General features: G+C 51.6%; 1 protein-coding gene across 1 annotated transcript in view; it reads right to left on the bottom strand.

The window, feature by feature from the left end:
• Positions 1-14,348, bottom strand: part of LOC117884637 (E3 ubiquitin-protein ligase TRIM39-like) — a 19,665-nt gene extending 5,317 nt beyond the window's left edge. The window contains exons 1-6 of the mRNA XM_034785139.1: positions 14,124-14,348; positions 5,871-6,386; positions 4,748-4,843; positions 3,339-3,569; positions 1,795-1,817; positions 1,603-1,706 (exon numbers count right to left, since the gene is read on the bottom strand). Coding sequence (XP_034641030.1) covers positions 1,603-1,706; positions 1,795-1,817; positions 3,339-3,569; positions 4,748-4,843; positions 5,871-6,296 — 880 coding nt within the window. The 5' untranslated portion in view covers positions 6,297-6,386; positions 14,124-14,348. The remainder of the gene's footprint in view (positions 1-1,602; positions 1,707-1,794; positions 1,818-3,338; positions 3,570-4,747; positions 4,844-5,870; positions 6,387-14,123) is intronic.
• Positions 14,349-19,660: the final 5,312 nt, after the last annotated feature.

Below are 19,660 nucleotides of genomic sequence, written 5' to 3'. Positions count from 1 at the left end.
GGGAGAAGGGGCGGTGTGAGGGCAGGGCCTTGGGGGGGAAGGGGCGGTGTGTGGGCGGGGACTCAGGGGGAAGGGGCTGTGTGAGGGACGGGCTGTGGGGAGAAGGGGTGGTGTGAGGGCGGGGCCTTCGGGAGAAGGGGCGGTGTGCGGGCGGGGCCTTGGGGGGAACAGGCGGTGTGTGGGTGGAGACTCGGGAGGAAGGAGCGGTGTGAGGGATGGGCTGTGGGGAGAAGGGGCAGTGTGAGGGCGGGGACTCGGGGGGAAGGGGCGGGGTGGAGGCCAAAGGGAGAACGGTGGCACGGGGTGCAGGGCCAGTGTTTGGACACCGGTGGCTGCCCCATTTTTAGGGGCCTGCCACCACTCCTGCCCAGAACCCAGCCATGCCCTGGGCCCGGTGGGCAGAGCCTGTGCTGGGATGCGGGACGGCGAGGGGAAAGGCAGCAGGGATGCGCTAGCTCCCGCCAGTCACAGAGAGGACGCTGCTTCCCCTGCAGCAGGGGGTTCTGGCTCTCTGGAGCCCTGAGATCCTGGCCCTGGAGCTGGCACCAACTACAATCACTTCAGTCAGGCAGGAGAGACAAACCCAGCCCAGCCCCTTCATCTGCTACGAGGAAGTGGTGCTCATCTCCCTGCTGGGGGTGGGGAGCAGCTCCCCTCGGGGGCATGAGGGGCTGAGCCCGGTAAAAGTGAGGGATTCTTGGGGGAGAGTTGGTGTCCCTGCCACCTCTTTGGGCGGCACTTGTGAAGGGGTGGGGGGGGGGTGAAGGGCCAGGTCCAGCATGAGAGAAGGAGTTTGTGTTTCAATCTCTTTCCCTCAGCAGAGGATCAGGCTCTTGGGGTGAGATTTTCAGAAGTGCTCCATGTTCTCCTGCCTCCATCCCCAGGGCACATACGGGGGGTTTCATGTCTTTCCAGAGGCAGATTTTGTACCAGTGTCACCATGGCAGTTGGGGGATGGAGTTTGACTGATGTAGCTGAAAAGTAGAACCCCAGTGTGAACACAGGTATACTGATATACAGGTGCCTTACACCAGTTCAGCCTAGTCCCCGTATGCACAACTGTACCAGGGTAAAGTGGGGCAACACTCAAATACAGACAAGTCCCAGGGCATGGATAATCATGGGGCACAGTCTGGCTAGGGCCAAGACCTCTTGGAAATCCCAACCTGAATGTCTAAATACGCTGCACTCCGAGTACATAAGCAGCCACCAGGAGTCATCTCACGGCTGAGCAGCAGGACAGAGTGGCACAGGCAGACCTTCTGCTCAGAGATCTCGGAGGGGTGGTAGAGCCTTCCCAAAAAAGGCCCCACCCCACCTCTTCCCATAGAGGCCTCAAGGGGAAGAGGAGGGGAAGGGGTTTGCCCTGGTGAAAAGTGGACAAGCCACGCCCATCCACTTTCAAAAAGTGGGAGAGCCATGATGACCCCCTGGTCCCCGCTGTTCCGGCACCACTGACTCGGACGCCTTGTCTTCAGGGCTGTCGCCATGCCAGGCTCCCAGTCAGAATGTGGCCCTCACCATTTGTCCCCATCCACAATACAAGTCAATTCTGTTCTCCACCCACACGTAGAGCAAATCCATCCCAGGAGCTTCACTCACCGGTGAATCTCTCCAGCATTCCCCTCATGTCAAGGCAGATTTTATACCCGTTCCTCAGGGCAGGAGAAACGGCTTGTGGTGGCTGGAGCTTCACATGCTCACTCCTGTGAAGAAAACGTCCCCTCATCACTCATCTGCTCTGTACCCACATCACTCATGGGAACAGAAGGAGAAAAGGAAATGGGAACAGACCTGATCAATGTGCTTTTCACATCCTGAAAGGAGACAGAGAGACAGGGAGCTGGGTTAACACTACATGCAAAACATGCAAAACCGAGTGACTTTCCATTCTCTACCACATTGAATCCACCACATTTAGCACGTCAGGGCAGCCGCTTCTGTGCAGGACACTAGGCAGTGAGCACCGATTTCAGGTGCCTGTCGCCCTGGTTCTGACTCTCAGAGGAGCTGAGTGTCATGTGACCATGGCACAGACTGGGGGGGATGTGACGTTCTGCGAACACTGAACAGGGAGCTTTGTTGGGACAAGGAAAGCAGCAGCATCCCTAACCAGGGCCGGCTCCAGGCACCAGCTTACCAAGCAGATGCTTGGGGCGGCCGCTCTGGACAGGGGCAGCACGTCCAGCTATTCGGCGGCAATTCGGCGGACGGTCCCTCACTCCTGCTCGGAGCGAAGGACCTCCCGCCAAATTGCTGCCGCAGATCGTGATCACGGCTTCTTTTTTCTTTTTTTTTTGCGCCGCTTGGAACGGCAAAAATCCTGGAGCCGGCCCTGTCCCTAACGCCCCTCTGTCTGTCCCTCCCCTTCCCTGCAAAGCTGCCACCCAACTGTCCCCAGCCTCCCCCCTCCTGGTTTCCTGTTGCAGATCTAAGGAGACAGTGCCCGGATCCTCACTCTAGAGGGGCTGGAGCCAGGGGTGCTGGGGGTACTGCTGTACTCCTGGGCTGGAAGTGGTTTCCATTATACACAGGGTTTACAGTTTGGTTCAGTGGCTCTCAGTGTCCCCACTATACACATTGTTCCAGCCCCCTGCCTCACTCTGAGCAGCTCAGCGCCCATTGCTTCAGCTGGAGCGTGGGTGCTCAGCCCGTCCTAGATCAATAGAGCCTTGTGTGCATACAAAATCTGTCTGTGCATCGGAGCCGCGATCCAAAGCATGGCCAGGGCCGGCTCTAGGCACCAGCAAAACAAGCTGGTGCTTGGGGCGGCACATTTTTAGGGGTGGCATGGCCGGCGCCAGAATGCTGCCCCTACTGCCCCTAAAAAAGTGCCCCGGCCGCCCTAGCTCACCTCCGCTGCTGCTGCCGCTTGAGAGCCTGGGAGGGAGGGGGAGACTCTGAGTGGCCGCGGCGCGGGCACTGCTTCTCCCCCTTCCCCCTCCCTCCCTCCCTCCCTCCTAGGCTTGAGAGCCTGGGGGGAGGAGGCAGGGCTGGGGATTTGGGGAAGGGGCGGAGTTGAGGCGGGGCCAGGGATGGGGTAAGAAAAATACTGGGGGGGTGTGTGGCCAAACTTGTTTTTGCTTGGGGCGGCAAANGGGGGGGGGGGGGGGGGGGGGAACGGCCAAAATTGTTTTTGCTTTGGGCGGCAAAAATCCTAGAGCCGGCCCTGAACGTGGCTCATGTCGGCTCTGACAGGACCTGGGCTTCTGTTTATGTTGGGAAACTGTCAGAGCAGGCCCTGGAAATAGGATTGGTCACAATTCCTGGGATCTGGTCACTGCCCAGAGGGTTTGGTGCCGCAGGATGGATGATGGGGAGGCTGTTAACAGTCTCACCTGCAGCAGCTCAGCGGCCGGTTGCAGACACTTCTCCTGTAGCTCTGTGATGAGACTGATCAGAGTGGTGCTCTGCTCCGAGAGCTTTGTTATATTGTCCTGTAGTCTCTGCAGTGTCTCCCTCTCCTCCGCCGCCAGTCTCCACAGGAGCAGCTGCTCTTCCTCACTCAGAACCTGGTGCAGTTTCTTAAATTCACGTGTGATCGACTGTCTCCGATTCTCCACTTTGCCCTTTAGTAAACAATGGAGCGGGAACAAAGCCCCCCCGCCAACGCTGGGCTGAGTCTGCCTCACAGATCAGAGAGCTGGTCATGGGGTGTACAGATCACGAACCCAGAGGAGACTTTAGAGTAATGGATCATGGTAAAGGATCTGAAAAATGTCCATCTGGCAAAATGTAACGGGGTCACACTCCCAACCTCTGCCGCAATACGCCCACCCCAACCCCTCTCCTGCACTGTGGGCAGGGGGTCTGAGTGGCAGGATGGGAGGGCTGTGATCTGCTCCTGTCGATGGTGGTGACCTTGCTGGCTTGGGGACAGGCAGTGGCCAACCTTGGTGACCCCTTGAACAGTGAAGCAGGGGTGGAAGCATATGGCCTCTCCCCGACCCAGTGTCCCCCAGAAGGAGGATCTGGGACCCACGGGCTAGGTGGGGGGATGGATCGGGGGAGGACAGGGGTTAGCACATGCAGATAGTGGTACATGAGTGGGATACTGGCCAACACAAAGAAGTGATGGTACATGGGTGGGGGAAGAGATGCCAGCACATGGGGTAGGGGTACAAGGCTGAGGGGCAGCACATGGTGGCAGTGTGACATGAGGGAACTGGGCAAGGACAGCCATTTCTTTGCACAGCCAGGAAGCCGGAAATCTCCCTGCTACACAGGCTGAGCGAACAGATTGTTGATCAAAAATCTTCATAGCTCTGATTGTCTGCCCTTTGCTATCAGGCAGGGAAAGACAGCCAATCAGAGGGGATTTCTCTGCAAACTTGGCATGTTCCCTGCCTACCCTTGAGAAGGGTTTGAACCCCCACAGTCCCTGAGCTGGCTGCTCTGGGGGCAGGTCTGGCTGCATGAGGAGTCAGTGGGTCTGTGTGTACAGGACGGTGTGTGTGTGGGGGGGGGTGTACAGGACGGTGGGGGGGTGCTGCGAAGTGAGTGGGGATTGGGTGTATGGGGAGCCCTGGGGTGGGTTTGTGCTGCTGCCCATGGGCCAAGACTTGTCCTCCCAGGGTTGCTGCACTGGGATCCCCACCAGAGACATTTCCCACCCCTGGTACCATGGCACCAGCCTGGGGAAAACAGCCAGAGCAGGATATAACCTCAGCCTGCAGCGTTACGGCCCCACATCCCTGGGAACGCTTCGGGGGGAAGGGCGCAGGGAAAGATAAACCCAGACACCCACCTGCCACTCTATGGATTTCTTCTCCTCTTCGGATGTCAGTGCCAGGACCTCCTCCAGCTCCATCAGCAGAGGGCCCAGGGCTGCCTGGAGTTTCACCTGCAGGAGCATTGTGTGCAACCAACAGCCATTGTGAACCCAGGACGGGAGTGAACACCGCAGCCCCCCTGAATCTGGGAGTGGGGAGTGAACCCCATTAGCAGCCTCCTGATCCTTGGCTGTGATGACTGAAGCCTCAGTTTCCCTGAGCCCAGGAGGGGCAGAGTGAACCCTGCAGCCTCCAAGATCCTGGGAAGGGGCATGAACCCCCCCCGGATTTTAAGTGCCTCTTCAGATAACTGTGCCCCTATTTTGTTTGTCTATTGCTATCCAAGTCCCTTTGGACCATGGCTGGTTGAGAGCTGTGTGACTAACCTGCAAAGCAGGGGGATTCAAGTCCCATCAGCCCCCTCCCCTCTTCACACGCCTCTCCCCTTCCGGGTAAGCAGGGGGCCCTGGAACCAGGAGGTGGCTGGGCTCTGTTTGGGAAGCCACAGCTGGATGGTGAGCCAAAGCTACAGAGAAGCCAGATGCACAGAGGAAGCCCCAGGTTCACGGAGCTGCGTGTGGACTAGGGTGGGAGATCCCGTCAGAACAGTGGGGGGCACGTCCGTATGGGGCTTTTGGGGCAGCAGCAGTAGCGGGGCAGGAGCCAGTGCAGAAGGGCCCCAATGAGAGACACTAAGTGAATCCCACCAGTTCCTGTTTGCTTGACTAGTGAGGGGGAACCGCAGGCACTAGGGCTGAAGAGTTAGATGGCCCCAGGGACCCAAACGGGAACAGCTATTGCTCACCTAGAACTGTAGCTCTGTAAGCCTCTGTACCTGGAGTAATTCCTGCCATGCCTGGCAAACACCCTTCCCCTCGTGTCTGGGGGGTGGCTGGAGCGCACCAGGACTAGCAGCTACAGGGACTGGCTGCTGAAGCACCTACCGTGCTTGCCTCGGAGTCATGGTTCACCGGGCACACTACTGGCACCCTAGGGGTTTGGTGCACTCCACCACTGATCCCAGCAGCCATCTCTGTGGAGGAGCACAACAGGTCCCTAAAGGAGCTTAATGAACCCCGAGCAGTAGTAATTCCCCACCTTGTAGTCGTGGGCAGCCTCCTCCACGGGGAGCGTAGTGTGATCTCGGTGGTCCCGGGACTCCCTGCAAACCACACAGATGGCTTCTCCATCCTCCTCACAGAAGAGTTTGAGTTTTTCCTGGTGTTGCTCACACAGATTCTCCTTCTGTCCTTTCCCTGGCTTTAACCTCAGTTGTTTGATGTTGTCTACAATATTGGCCAGCTTCCTGTTGGACCGGAATTTCGTTTTCTCAAATGGCATCCGGCACTCAGGACAGGGGAACGTGGTGCCCGATACAGGCTCCCCGTGCTCACTGTACTGGGTGATGCAGGCTCGGCAGAAGTTGTGCCCACAGTCTATGGTCACCGGCTCCGTCAGATACTCCAGGCAGATGGAGCACGTGGCGTCTTCTTGCATTTTCTGTGATGGACTTGCTGAGGCCATTACAGTTGGACTCTGGGTTTTATTTCTCTGTCTTTTGCTCCGTGTCGGGGAAGGGCCGCTCCTCCCAGTCGGGGGCAGAGGAGAGGTGGACTGCAAGAGAATACAAATAAATTGAAGGAACTACCCGGCAGGACAGGGAGAGTGAAGGGAGTCATGGTAAAGGGATGTAGCAGGACGGGAGCGATTGGGAGGGGTATATCACTGATCTTACTGAGGCTGTGATCCCTACGCCTTTTAGAACCCATCAACCCTTAGCCAGGGAGCGGGGCTACTCAGGGAGACCAGGGCTTTAAAAAGCCCGCTTCTAAGCAACCAGAGGAGCTAGCGAACAGGAGCGGCTAACGGGAGTTTTGCGAGGAAGTTTACAGGTGGAGTGTGAGTAGGGGCTAGAACGCAACATCCTTTAAACTTAAAAGCCCCAAACACCCCCTTGATAGAAACAAAACAACAACACAGGACCCAGCTGCAGGAGTAAAAAGAGAATGCAGGCAGAAGTCCAGCAACAGAGTGGGGACTATCCAGTTTATTGCACCCAATGCAGCATGTATGATTATCTGCCCTATGGGCAGGTGGCGTATGTGTGCATCCGGTGCAAGGAGCCCCTGGACCTCAGAGACCGTGTACAGGTTTGGAGACCAGGGTGGCAGAGCTGGCGGAGCTGAGGAAGACAGAGAGGTACACAGATGAGACTCTCCAGGACACAGTAGAACGGTCCCATCCCTGGTCTGACAGCCTCTGTGCTGTTGAGGAGGATGAAAGTCCCAGGGAAGGAGAACATCCAACTGGAGCAGAGGGAAATGATCCCATACTTGGGACCCTCCCTCCAGATAATGTTGTGGTTTCCTCTCACACTGAGGATACCTCTCCGGGGGAGGGAACTCCAGCTATTAGGAAGAGACGGGTATTAGTAATGGGCGATTCGATCATTAGAAACAGATAGCTGGATTTGCGATGACCGGGAGAACCGCATGGTGACCTGTCTGCCTGGTGCAAAGGTTGCGGATCTCTCGAGACTTCTAGATAGACTTATGTGTAGTGCTGGGAAGGAGCTGGTGGTCGTGGTACATGTAAGTACCAATGAGATAGGGAAGGATGGGAGAGATGTCCTGGAGGCCAAATTTAGGCTGCTGGTTTGAAGTCCAGGACTTCCATGGTAGCATTCTCTGAGATGCTCCCAGTTCCACGCACAGGACCAGTTAGACAGGCAAAGCTGCAGGATCTCAATGCGTGGATGAGATGATGGTGTGGGGAGGAGGGGTTTAGATTTATTAGGAACTGGGGGAACTTTTAGGAAAGGAGGAGCCTATACAGGAAGGATGGGCTCCACCTAAACCAAAATGGAACCAGATTGCTGGCACTTAACATTAAAAAGACTGTAGAGCAGTTTTTAAACTAAGGGCTGGGGGAAAGCCGACAGGTGCGGAGGAGCATGTGGTTCGGACAGAGACATCCCTTGGGGGAGGATATATTAATGGAGATTCTCTATGTCCTAGTGAGAACGGGAGAATGGAAAATGATAAAAAACAGGCAGGATCTGATCAGAAACAGTTAAAATGGGAAAAAAAGTCCCATTCAATTACATTGTGTAATGGCAGACAGCCAAAAGGAGACAAGTTTTTAAAGTGCTTATATACCAATGCTAAAAGTCTAAATAGTAAAATGGGTGAACTAGAGTGCCTCGTATTAAATGAGAATATTGATATAATAGGCATCACAGAAACTTGGTGGAATGAGGATCTTCAATGGGATACAGTAATACCAGGGTACAAAATATATTGGAAGGACAGAACAGGTCGTGCTGGTGGGGGAGTGGCATTATATATGAAAGAAAGCATAGAAACAAATGAAGTAAAAATCGTAAATGAATCAAATTGTACCATAGAATCGCTATGGATAATAATTCCATGCTCTAATCATAAGAATATAGCAGTAGGGATCTATTAACGACCACCTGACCAGGATGGTGATAGTGACTGTGAAATGCTCAGGGACATTAGAGAAGCTACTAAAATAAAAAAAAACTCAATAATAATGGGGGATTTCAATGATCCCATATTGACTGGGTACATGTCACCTCAGGACGGGATGCAGAGATAAAGTTTCTTGACCCCTTAAATGACTGCTTCTTGGAGCAGCTGGTCCTGGAACCCACAAGAGGAGAGGCAATTCTTCATTTGGTCTTAAGTGGAGCACAGGATCAGGTCCAAGAGGTGAATAGAGCTGGACCCCTTGGTAATAGTGACCATAATATAATTAAATTTTACATCCCTGTGGCAGGAAAACACCACAGCAGCCCAACACTGTGGCATTTAATTTCAGAAAGGGGAACTACACAAAAATGAGGAGGTTAGTGAAACAGAAATTAAAGGGTACAGCGCAAAAGTGAAATCCCTGCAAGCTGCATGAAACTTTTTAAAGACACCATAATAGAGGCTCAACTTGAATGTGTACCCCAAATTAAAAAACATAGTAAGAGAACCAAAAAAGAGCCACTGTGGCTAAACAACAAAGTAAAAGAAGCAGTGAGAGGGAAAAAGACATCCTTTAAAAAGTAAAAGTGAAATCCTTGTGAGGAAAATAGAAAGGATCACAAACACTGACAAATGAAATGTAAAAATATAATTAAGAAGGCCAAAAAACAATATGAAGAACAGTTAGCCAAAGACTCAAAAAGTAATAGCAATTTTTTTTAAGTACATCAGAAGCAGGAAGCCTGCTAAACAACCAGTGGGGACGCTGGACGACTGAGATGCTAAAGGAGCACTCAAGGATGGTAAGTCCATTGCGGAGAAACTAAATGAATTTTTTGCATCAGTCTTCACGGCTGAGGATGTGAGGGAGATTCCCAAACCGGAGCCATTCGTTTTAGGTGACCGATCTGAGGAACTGTCCCAGATTGAGGTGTCATTAGAGGAGGTTTTTGAACAAATTGATAAATTAAACAACAATAAGTCACCAGGACTAGATGGGATTCACCCAAGAGTTCTGAAGGAACTCAAATGTGAAATTGCAGAACGACTAACTATAGTCTGTAACCTATCAATTAAATCATCTTCTGTACCAGATGATTGGAGGATAGCTAATTTCACACCAATTTTTAAAAAGGGCTCCAGAGGTGATCCCGGCAAATACAGGCCTGTAAACTTGACTTCAGTACTGGGCAAACTGGTTGAAACTATAATAAAGAACAATATTGTCAAACATATAGATGAACTTAATTTGTTGGGGAAGAGTCGACATAGTTTTAGTAAAGGAGAATCATGCTTCACCAATCTACTAGAATTCTTTGAGGGGGGTCAACAAGCATGTGGACAAAGGGGATCCAGTAGATCTAGTGGGGGGATGGATAGCTCAGTGGTTTGAGCATTGGCCTGCTAAACCCAGGGTTGTGAGTTTAATTTTTGAGGAGGCCATTTAGGGATCTAGGGCAAAAATTTATCTGGGGATTGGACCTCCTTTGAGCAGGGGGTTGGACTAGATGACCTCCTGAGGTCCCTTCCAGCCCTGACATTTTCGGGAGGGAGGGATCACTCAGTGGTTTGAGCATTGGACTGCTAAACCCAGCATTGTGAGTTCAATCCTTGCGGGGGCCACTTAGGCGTCTGGGGAAAAATTGGTACTTGGTCCTGCTAGTGAAGGCAGGGGGCTGGACTCGATGACCTTTTAGGGTCCCTTCCAGTTCTATGAGATAGGTATATCTCCATATATTATTATTATTATTAGTGTACTTAGATTTTCAGAAAGCCTTTGACCAGGTCCCTCACCAAAGGCTCTTAAGCAAAGTAAGTTGCCACGGGATAAGAGGGACGGTCCTCTGATGGATTGGTAACTGGTTAAAAGATAGGAAACAAAGGGTAGGTATAAATGGTCAGTTTTCAGAATGGCAAAAGGTTAATAGTGGTGTCCCCCAGGGGACTGTTCTGGACCCAGTCCAGTTCAACATATTCATAAATGATCTGGAAAAGGGGGTAATCAGTGAGGTGGCAAAATTTGCAGATGACACGAAATTACTAAAGATAAGTTAAGACCCAGGCAGACTGCGAAGAGCTACAAAAGGATCTCACAAAACTGGGTGACTGGGCAACAAAATGGCAGATGAAATTTAATGTTGATAAATGCAAAGTAATGCACATTGGAAAACTTAATCCTAACTACACATATAAAATGATGGGATCTAAATTAGCTGTTACCACTCAAGAAAAAGATCTTGGTGTCACCGTGGATAGTTCTCTGAAAACATCCACTCAATATGCAACAGTAGTCAAAAAAGCAAACAGAATATTGGGAATAATTAAGAAAGGGATAGATAATAGGATAAAAAATATCATATTGCCCCTATATAAATCCAGGGTATGCCCACATCTTGAATATTGCATACACATGCAGTTGCCCCTTCTCAAAATAGAGATATTGGATTTTGGAAAAGGTTCAGAAAAGGACAACCAAAGTGATGGGTCTGGTGGTGGGGGGCTCTGGTTGGGAGTGTCAGTCTGGGCAATTTGCTCCCCCTCCTGCTCCTTGTTCCTATTGTGGCGGGAGCTGGGATGGGGGAGGGGACCATGGGACTGATCAGATCCCGGCTTTCGAGGTGCAGGGTCCCCCTCTTGGGGCGGCTGCTGCCTCCCCCCTCAGTCCCCAGCAGCCACCTTCACCCCGCCCCGAGCTTTCACTGAAACTCAGACTTGGTCATTAAAAGTAACTCCCTCCAAGGGGGGGGACTTTCTCCCGTGGCTGGAACCAGCCCCTGGGGCAGCCCCAACTCTGCCCACATCAGCTCCTGAGCGCAGACGCCAGGTGAGGGGCCCCGGGGGAAGGGCTGGGGCCGGGCAGGGAAGTGACTCTGCACCAACGGCCCTCCCCGCCCCAGCTCTGCTCCTGGGGGGAGGCTGCGAGTCCCAGGCTCTGCTGCCCCAGCGCCTGCAGGAGCCGAGCCAGCCCTTGAGAGACCGCCCCGGGCCGGGCCAGGGCCCGAGTCTCCCAGCCCGAGGGGAGGGGAGGGGGCAGGAGGGAGACGGGGGAGGGACTGGAAGGTGCAGCAGAATCAGTTAGTGAGGAGGGAGGTTCCCAGATCCCAGATCTGCCCAGCTTCATGGGTGATGCAATGGGGGAGGGGAGGTTTCCAGTCCCTCTGTGCAGATGTCTCAGGCACGAGAAGGTTTGGGGGGCTCCTTCCCCAGAGGGAACCTCGCCCCTGGGACCCCATCTACACAAACCCCTCACCCAGGGGATAAAAACCCTCATGGCCCCAAACAAGCCCTGAGCCTGAGCCACGTGCCCCCAGTTACTGAGGGGCCCGGCCCAGCTGCTGTCCTACCCTGGGCCTCCGGGGCGTGCAGGCAGCAGTGGGATCCCCCATCAGCCCTGGCCCAGCTGCACAGAGACAAATTGCTCTGTATCCTGAGTAGAGTCAGAGACACGTGGGACCCTGAATCTGTCTCCTGGGGCTCTGTCCCGGCTCAGAGCCTGAATGAAGAGCTGGCGGGGGGGCGCCAGTCAGTCCTTACCCTCCGTCTCTGGGCTCGGTGTCTCCGCAGGCTCTGGCTGTCCCTGGGAGCTGCCAGACCCCCTGGCTCTCCCCTGAGCTCAGCGCCTCTCTGCGTGCCCTGGAGTGAGCAACCCAGTGTCAGCTCCGCCCAAAGGTGCCAGTCTCCCTTGGGGCCTGGGGAGAGAACCCCTGCCCCAGCCACAACAGCCCGGCCCGGTCAGGGTGTGTCCTCCCCACCCTGCTCTGCACAGATCAGCGGCTGGGACTTGTCAAGGCAGCTCCATCCAGTTCACTTGGTCGGATTTTCCTGCTCACACCCACGTGAACCAGGAGTAGCAGCTTAAATTTCACTTCCTTATTCCCATGAAAATGCTGCCCTAACAGCAATGCCAACTGCCTCCTGCTGCAGACTGAGTTGAGAAGAGGTCAATCTAGGTCAAATTCCAAAGGAGGAATATAAACCAATAACACAAGCATGTAGGGACAAAATTAGAAAGGACAAGGCACAAAACGAGATCAAACCAGCTAGAGACATAAAGGTAACAAGAAAACATTCTACAATAGGCGCTGACTGTGTGGAAGGAGGAAAAATTAGCAGATGCTCCACACCTTCCGGCAGCCAAGCTCCTCTCTCCCCCAGCACGTCTCTCCCACCAGCAGCCCCAGTGACCAATTCCTCCCCCTCCCTCCCAGCACTTCCCGCCACTTCCAAACAGCTGTTTCCCGGCACTCAGGATTCTCCGGGAGGGAGGGGGAAGAGAGGGGATGCGGTGCGTTCGGGGGACAGGTGGGTTGGGGGTGGGAACATGGGGAAGGGGGTGGAATGGGGACGGGGTGGGGGCAGAGCAGGGGCGGGAAGAGGCAGGGCAGGGGCAGGGACTCGGGGTAGGGGGTGGGATGGGGCGGGGTAGGGATGGGAAGAGGCAGACCGGGAGCAGGGACTTGGGGAACGGGGGGGAATGAAGCCGGTAGCGCTTGGGCAGCCCTTTTCGCGTGGCTGGGAGGGAGGAGGGGGAGTTAGGGCGGGGACTTTGGGGAAGGGGTGGGGAATGGGCGGAGTTGTGGCGGGGCCGGGGTGGGAAAGGGGCGGGGCCAGGGCCCCGTGGAGTGTCCTCTTTTTTTATTTTTTAAATATGGTAATCCTATCACAGCCCAGAGAACCGGTCTGAGTGGTTTGCGAAAAATTATAAAGAGGTGAGGAAAAGTTCATGAAAATAAATATTTCCTGTAAGACTTCACAGCTCCAAAATGCTTCACTCATAAGTATTTAGCATTATTACCATACCTGGAGCAGTCAATTAATTAACAACACAGACATTTTGTTTTTAGAAACTTTTTCTATCCATGGATGCCCCCCTATAGAGCGCAAGTGCACAGAGAATAAACAGACCCAAATACAAACAGAGAAAGTTACACACAGGTGTGTCCTCTTTCCGACACTCAGGGAAGCCATTCCAAAGGTCACTCCCCACCTGCAGGATCTCTGGGCCCTGCCTCTGCCACCACAATTTTTTGGTAACCCATCAAATAGTTTCACATTCCAAACTCGCAGGGACGTTCTGCAGAACGGCACCCTGGCAGTGCCACCGGCAGCCAGAAACTGAACTCTTGGCCTGGCCTGGCCCACTGTGGCACTGTCCAAGGGCCGTTAAAATCTGTATCTGGCTGGGGAAGACGCTGTGCAACACAGCCGCAGGCCCCTTGGAAGCCCCCCATAAGAGATGAGCTGGGAGTGCAGCTGGATGCTAGTGGAGCTGGGAGGGAATGTGCTGCAGGCAGAGGGTTTGGGTCCATACTGTTAGCTCTAGGGGCAACTGGCACAGTCCAGTCTCCCACAGCTGGCCCACACTGGGCTCCTGTGACTTAGGGTTGCTCCCCGGCTCCCTTAAATTACACGGGGGACGTTCTGCTTCCCTCCGCCCCAGGGCAGCCTGGAATTCTAGGGGTGCAGAAGTGGTGTCAAGTGACCTTTGCCATCTGTCCCCCAGAGCTGCGAGTTCTGTGCGGCACGTCCCAGAGGCCCAGCACAGCATCACGCCCTGTTTCTAGCCCTTGTGGTTGCAGAGATAACCTTAAAAATGAACGGAGTGTCATTGATACAGTGACAGCCTGAACGATACCACATCTCCATTCCTCACAGCTCGGTGGGGTCGCGATGCCACGGGATTCAGCATGTCTGTCACCGAATTCACAGGGTCGCTGGGGCAGGCTGCCATGTTCTATCTTCTGCCAACAGGAGACAGGAGTGGGGCGAGCCACCCCTCACCTACACAGCCAAGGCCTCAGGCTGAGAAGGAATCTTCCCAACCTGCAATAGTCTGAGCAACGCTGAGCAAACCCACCTGGAGGCTTCAGTTCTAACCCAGGGTCACGCACTGTCCGACCTCCTGTCCCTGAGGAGCTGAGAGCGGAGCTAGCAAAGGGCCCGGAAGCTCGCACTCTAGACACGGCTCCCTTGGAACTGAGGCCAGGCCATGGAACTGCAACTGCTTCAGGGGCAGTGATGGACAATCTCCTTCTGTCACTGGACAGGGGGCTAGAAACTCCTGCTAACGTGACACTGTAAACAACCGGCATTCCCACCCCGCTCCGAACAGGGCCGGCACCGGCTGTGCAGGGTCGGACTCCTCGCTCCAAATGTAGCCTGCACGGGCTGCACGGGGTCGGACGCGCCCCGCTCCGAACGGAGCTGGCACAGGCTGTGCGGGGGCCGCGGTCGGACTCACCCTGCTCCGAATAGAGGCGGCAGGGGCCGCGCGGGGTCGGACTCGCTCCGGCCTGGGACTTTGCTTTATTCACAACGTAACTCAAAATAACGCACCATGAACTCTCCTCCCAGTCTGGCTTTTCCCAGGGCTCCCGGTGTGGTGGCAGCAGAGAATGGGGCAGGCACCGGAGGTAGCTGAGCACAGGACATGCTCACAGAGAGCGCTCATAGAGGGGGAGGTCCCCGGCCTGGGCTCTCACAAATCTGAGCACAGGAAGCTCAGGGGAGGCAGGTCTAAGAACTCTATTCATATCTGTATGTATAATGATCTTTTAATCTATACTCTCTCTTTTATCTTTTCATAAATTGTAGTTTACTTAATAAGAATTGGCTGTAAGCGTGTATTTGGGAAAGATCTGAAATATTCATTGACCCAGTGGATAATGTGTGTGATCCTTTGGGTTGGTAGAACTTTTTACATGATGAATAAGATTTTCAGTAATCCTCATCATATATGACTTGGCTGCCTGGTAGGAGCCCAAGGCTGGATTGTTTTAGGGGAACTGTGTTTCTGGATTCTGGGTAACCAGCAATGTAATGTAGAAGCCATTTTGTTGCTAGAATGGTGAATCTAATTATTAGAAATAACCTCCAGTTTTGGGATTGTCTGCCCCATTTTTTGGAGTTTGCACTGATTAAGCAATCTCAGTGTGGCCCCTTTGGGACCCTGGTCACACCACTTTTGTACCCTTGAGATTACAGGCTGTTTTAGGGGAAGAAGGCGAGAAAACACCCTCCAGTGTAATTTAAGGTAGCCAGGGGAGCTACCCTAAGTCACAGGAGCACAGTGTGTGGGCCAGGCCAAGAGCTCAGATTCTGGATGTCGGTGGCACTGCCAGGGTGAGTTTGCTGCCTGTGAAATCATGGGATTCCCCAGGCCTTGGCCTTGCTGCTTCTGTGCAGAACATCCTTGCAAGTCTGGAATGTGAAACTGCTTGGTGGGTTACAAAACAGTTGTGGTGACTGAGGCAGGACACGTAGATCCAGCGGGTGGGGTGTGACCTTTAGAATGACTTCCTTGAGTGTTGGAAAGAGGGCACACCTGAGTGTAACGTTTTCTGTATTTGTGTGTGTTTGCTCCCTGTGTACTTGGGCTGCATGTGTGGGGCAGGGCTCTATAAACAGTTTTTAAAAACAAAATTTCTGTGTAGTTAATTGACTGAATGCTCCAGATAAGGTAATAATGCTAAATACTTATTACTAAAGCAATTTGAAGCTGTAGAGTTTTAGGGAAACATTTATCTGTGTGAAAATCTCACGGTGATGGGTTCCCTCATCAGGGCCCCCTTGGGACTCACTGAATGTGCTGAAGTACCAATGAGTCTAACCCTTCTGCCAGCCTGGGAACCCTTTAACTCTGTCTGCTGAGCCAGACCCTCCAGGCCTCCTCCAGCACAGACACAGAGACTGGGCCACACCCCTCTGCAGAATACAGATACTGAGATCAGCTCAGCTCTGGAAAGGCTCAATTAAAAGGGACTTTTCTCAGCACCCAACTGCTCAGCCCCAATGGGACCCAAACCCGAGATAAATCCGTCTTACACTGTATAAAGTTTTATACAGTATAAGTTCATATTGTTCGCTCTCTTTCTCAAAGTAAAGAGAGATATAAACAGGCTATTTGCCCTCCCCTCCCCCCCCAGGTAACAATTACTTACACTGGGTTTATTAATAAACAAAAGTGACTTTATTAAGTATAAAAGGTAGGATTTAAGTGGTCATTAGAGATAACAGACAGAACAAAGTAAGTTACTAACCAAAATAAAACAAACACGCAAGGCTAAACTTAATACACTAAGAAACTTGTTGCATATAATATATCACCCTCAAAGATGTTCCAATAAGCTTCTTTCACAGACTAGACACAGTTCTAGTCTGGGCACAATCCTTCCCCCTGTTCAATCTCTGTTAGTTCCAGCAGACGTCTTGGGTGGTAAGCAAGAGTATCTCCTCCTTGTTTACTTCCCCTGCCTTATATAGATTTTCTCTAAGGCAGGGAAGCTTTGTTTGATTCCCCCACTCCCTTGTGTAAAAGTACCAAATTTAAGAAGGATTCCAGTAACAAGGTGACAAGGTCACATGTCTCTGTAAGACCCCAGTCTCCATACTTCATGGGCTGACCCACAGGTCCGTAGGAAGGCTTACAGGGAAACAAAACCATTCACAGCCCATTGTTTCTTGTTTAACAGTCATCAAGTTCTTGAAGTACCGTTAATGGTCCTCACTTAGCATAACTAAATTATTAACTCAGATTTACACTTCATATTTCTAACTTCAGATATAGGAATGATGTATACATACAAATAGGAAAACCATATTCAGTAGATTACAACTTTTCCAGTGATACCTTACATGGGGCCTTTGGCATAGAGCATATTCCAGTTATGTCATATTCATAAGCATATGTCAGATTCCTGGTTCTGTCAATGGAACTCAGAGTGACATGGGAACAGAGAAAACTGTCATCATGGACTCAAAGGGCAGCAGTGGGATTGTTGTCAGAAAACTCTTTCCTGCGTGCAACTGTGTACATGTCAAGGCAGTGAAGACTGGGGTAACCCAAGCACTCTCCACAGAGCCCGTAATGAATAAGATGATGTTGATGGTGAACAGAAATGTCACCAGTGCTATTACATTTCAGTGATACCCATGCAAATGTATTATTCAATTTGGTTTTACCTTTTAGTTGTTGGGCCTTTAAGGTCACAAAGAAATCCAATCTTATGTCTTGAACTAATACATAGAGTCATTATACTAACAGAAAAAACGCAAATATTTCAAAGTGGTCATTTTAAAGTGTTGATGGTGTCATAGTTTATCTCCATTTCTATGGTAACAGTGACATTTCACAGCTCCGTATCATAACTCATCTTAAAGTAGACCTAATAGACATTCAAATGATGTATGATGTGCGTGTGTGTACAGAGATTACGTTAAGTCGATCAGATCAGTGTTGTCTACCACTCACCTATATATTTCCACTGAGGTTAATGGATTTTTGACTGCATGAATTGTAGCATTAGTGCCAGATTTAGACACCTGAGCACTATGTGCTAGTGCTTAGAGATGAAAACTCGGGGAAGTTTCTCTTTATTGCCACCTTACACAGAGGTTGATGTTAACTCCTCATGAATCTCAATCTGTTCTGACCTGCAGTGACACAGTGTGTGAAAAAAAAATCAGTTAAGGAGAGTTTTTTTTAATTTATTGCTGCCAAGTCTGAAGTTTAGAACAATTCCTGCTTCCAGAGATGGGAGGGACAGAGACTTTCAACACAAACTTGTGGTTCTAGGGTTTGAGGAACAATAATTTACAAAGAATTCTTTGAAACCATGTTTCTGGAATGGGTTCCCTAGGGAGGTGGGAGAATCTCCTTCCTTAGAGGTTTTTAAGGGCAGGCTTGACAAAGCCCTGGCTGGGATGATTTAATTGGGGATTGGTCCTGATTTGAGCAGGGGGTTGGACTAGATGACCTCCTGAGGTCCCTTCCAACCCTGATATTCTATGATTCTATGATTCAAAGCTGGTGTCTGAACTTAGTTACCAACATTCTTATTTAGGTACCTAAATAAGTGGTCTGGCTTTCGATGGTACTGAGCACTTGTACCTACCATTTCAGTTAGTTGAATCAGTAGTTGCTCGGTATCCTGAAAATCAGGGCACTTATTTAGGTAGGCAGGTCTCACATTTAACATATACAAGTGGTTCTCAAACTTATTTAATCATGCTCCCCCTTCTTTGTGTCTTTAGTCGTTTATGCCCCTCCCTTCAAACCGCTCCCACCACACAAGTACATATGCCACCATCCAATGCTGAAGGCAGAGCAAGGAGTGGCAGTTGCTGGCTGGGCACCTGGATCTGAAAGCAGTGACACTGCCAGCAGCAGCGCCGAAGTAAGGCTGGTATGGCTCTCCTAAAGTTTCTTATGCCCCATCTTGAATACATTCTGTGCCCCCCTGGAGGGGTGCATCCTCCCAGTTTGAGAACCTCTGTATTTGCTCAGTACCCTGGAAATCATGGCACTTATTTAGGTAGGCAGTTCTCACATTTACTGTAAAATACACAACATCCGCCCTCCTATGAGAGACTGGACTGCACATGCACCATCCACACAGAGCAACTGAGCATGGTCCAGCCTGAGAATGAAGGTGCTGAGTAGGAGGTAACCTACAATTGCACCTCCTGTGGTGCCAGGCACTTGAACTGAGGGCAGGGACACTGTCTCTCCTGTGCTCACAGTGCTCTGGTTGCTGGTGCCGATGAAAACCTTTCTATTTTTTTCCCCATTTATTATTTTTTAAAACCTGGGAAATTACATGCAAAACAACACCGTTAAAAGAATGTTCAGGTTGCAAAGTCAGGAAATGCCAATGCTACGGTTGACTGTGAAACCGTCATTCCGCCTTCTTGTGTGTATGTATTACAATAGAGTCTTTCATAACATGGTCACATGCTAGTTCTCCACTGAGCGTCAGATTAAACCTAGCTGTAAGATACAGCTAGACACCCCCACCTACAACAAAGGTGTGTATGAGCCAAATCTGTTGGCAAAGGGCTCCAGAGGGTGACGGAGAAGCAAGACAGACAGTTGTGGCTCCAGCACTGGGAGAGAGCTCTCCCAGCGCTGTAAAAACCCACCCCCACGAGGGGAGTAGCTCCCAGCAATGGGAACGCAGCTCCCAGCGCTGTAGCACTATCTACACTGCCCCTTTGCAGCGCTGAAGCCTGCATTGCTCAGGGGGTGTTTTCTCACACCCTTGAGTGAGGAAAGTTTCATTGCTGTAAGTGGCAGTGTAGACAAGGCCACAGTCTTCCAAGCAGCTGGCAGCACATCCCTGGAAAAAGCCTGCAGAGAGGTTTTGGGTGCTCGCAGAAGAATGGTTTGGGTCTTGTGAGCAAGAAACCTGTTGTTGGTTCCTTCCATGTTCAGGGAAACCCAATTTTGTCCATTCCTTGTAAGTAAACAAGATTGCACCAAAGATACCACATTCCACCTTCAATTTCTTCTCCCACCTGGAAAAACCCACAGGGCCCCAAACTCTGAGTAGCTGCTCAGATCAGGAGCAGAAAGCTGAGGCAGAAGGTGCGGTATAAACAGAATGGATTGTTGTT

The sequence above is a fragment of the Trachemys scripta genome, chromosome 11 (genome assembly GCF_013100865.1).
Source record: "Trachemys scripta elegans isolate TJP31775 chromosome 11, CAS_Tse_1.0, whole genome shotgun sequence".
Classification (NCBI taxonomy): Eukaryota; Metazoa; Chordata; order Testudines; family Emydidae; genus Trachemys; species Trachemys scripta.
This window is presented reverse-complemented; position numbering and strand designations above follow the sequence as displayed.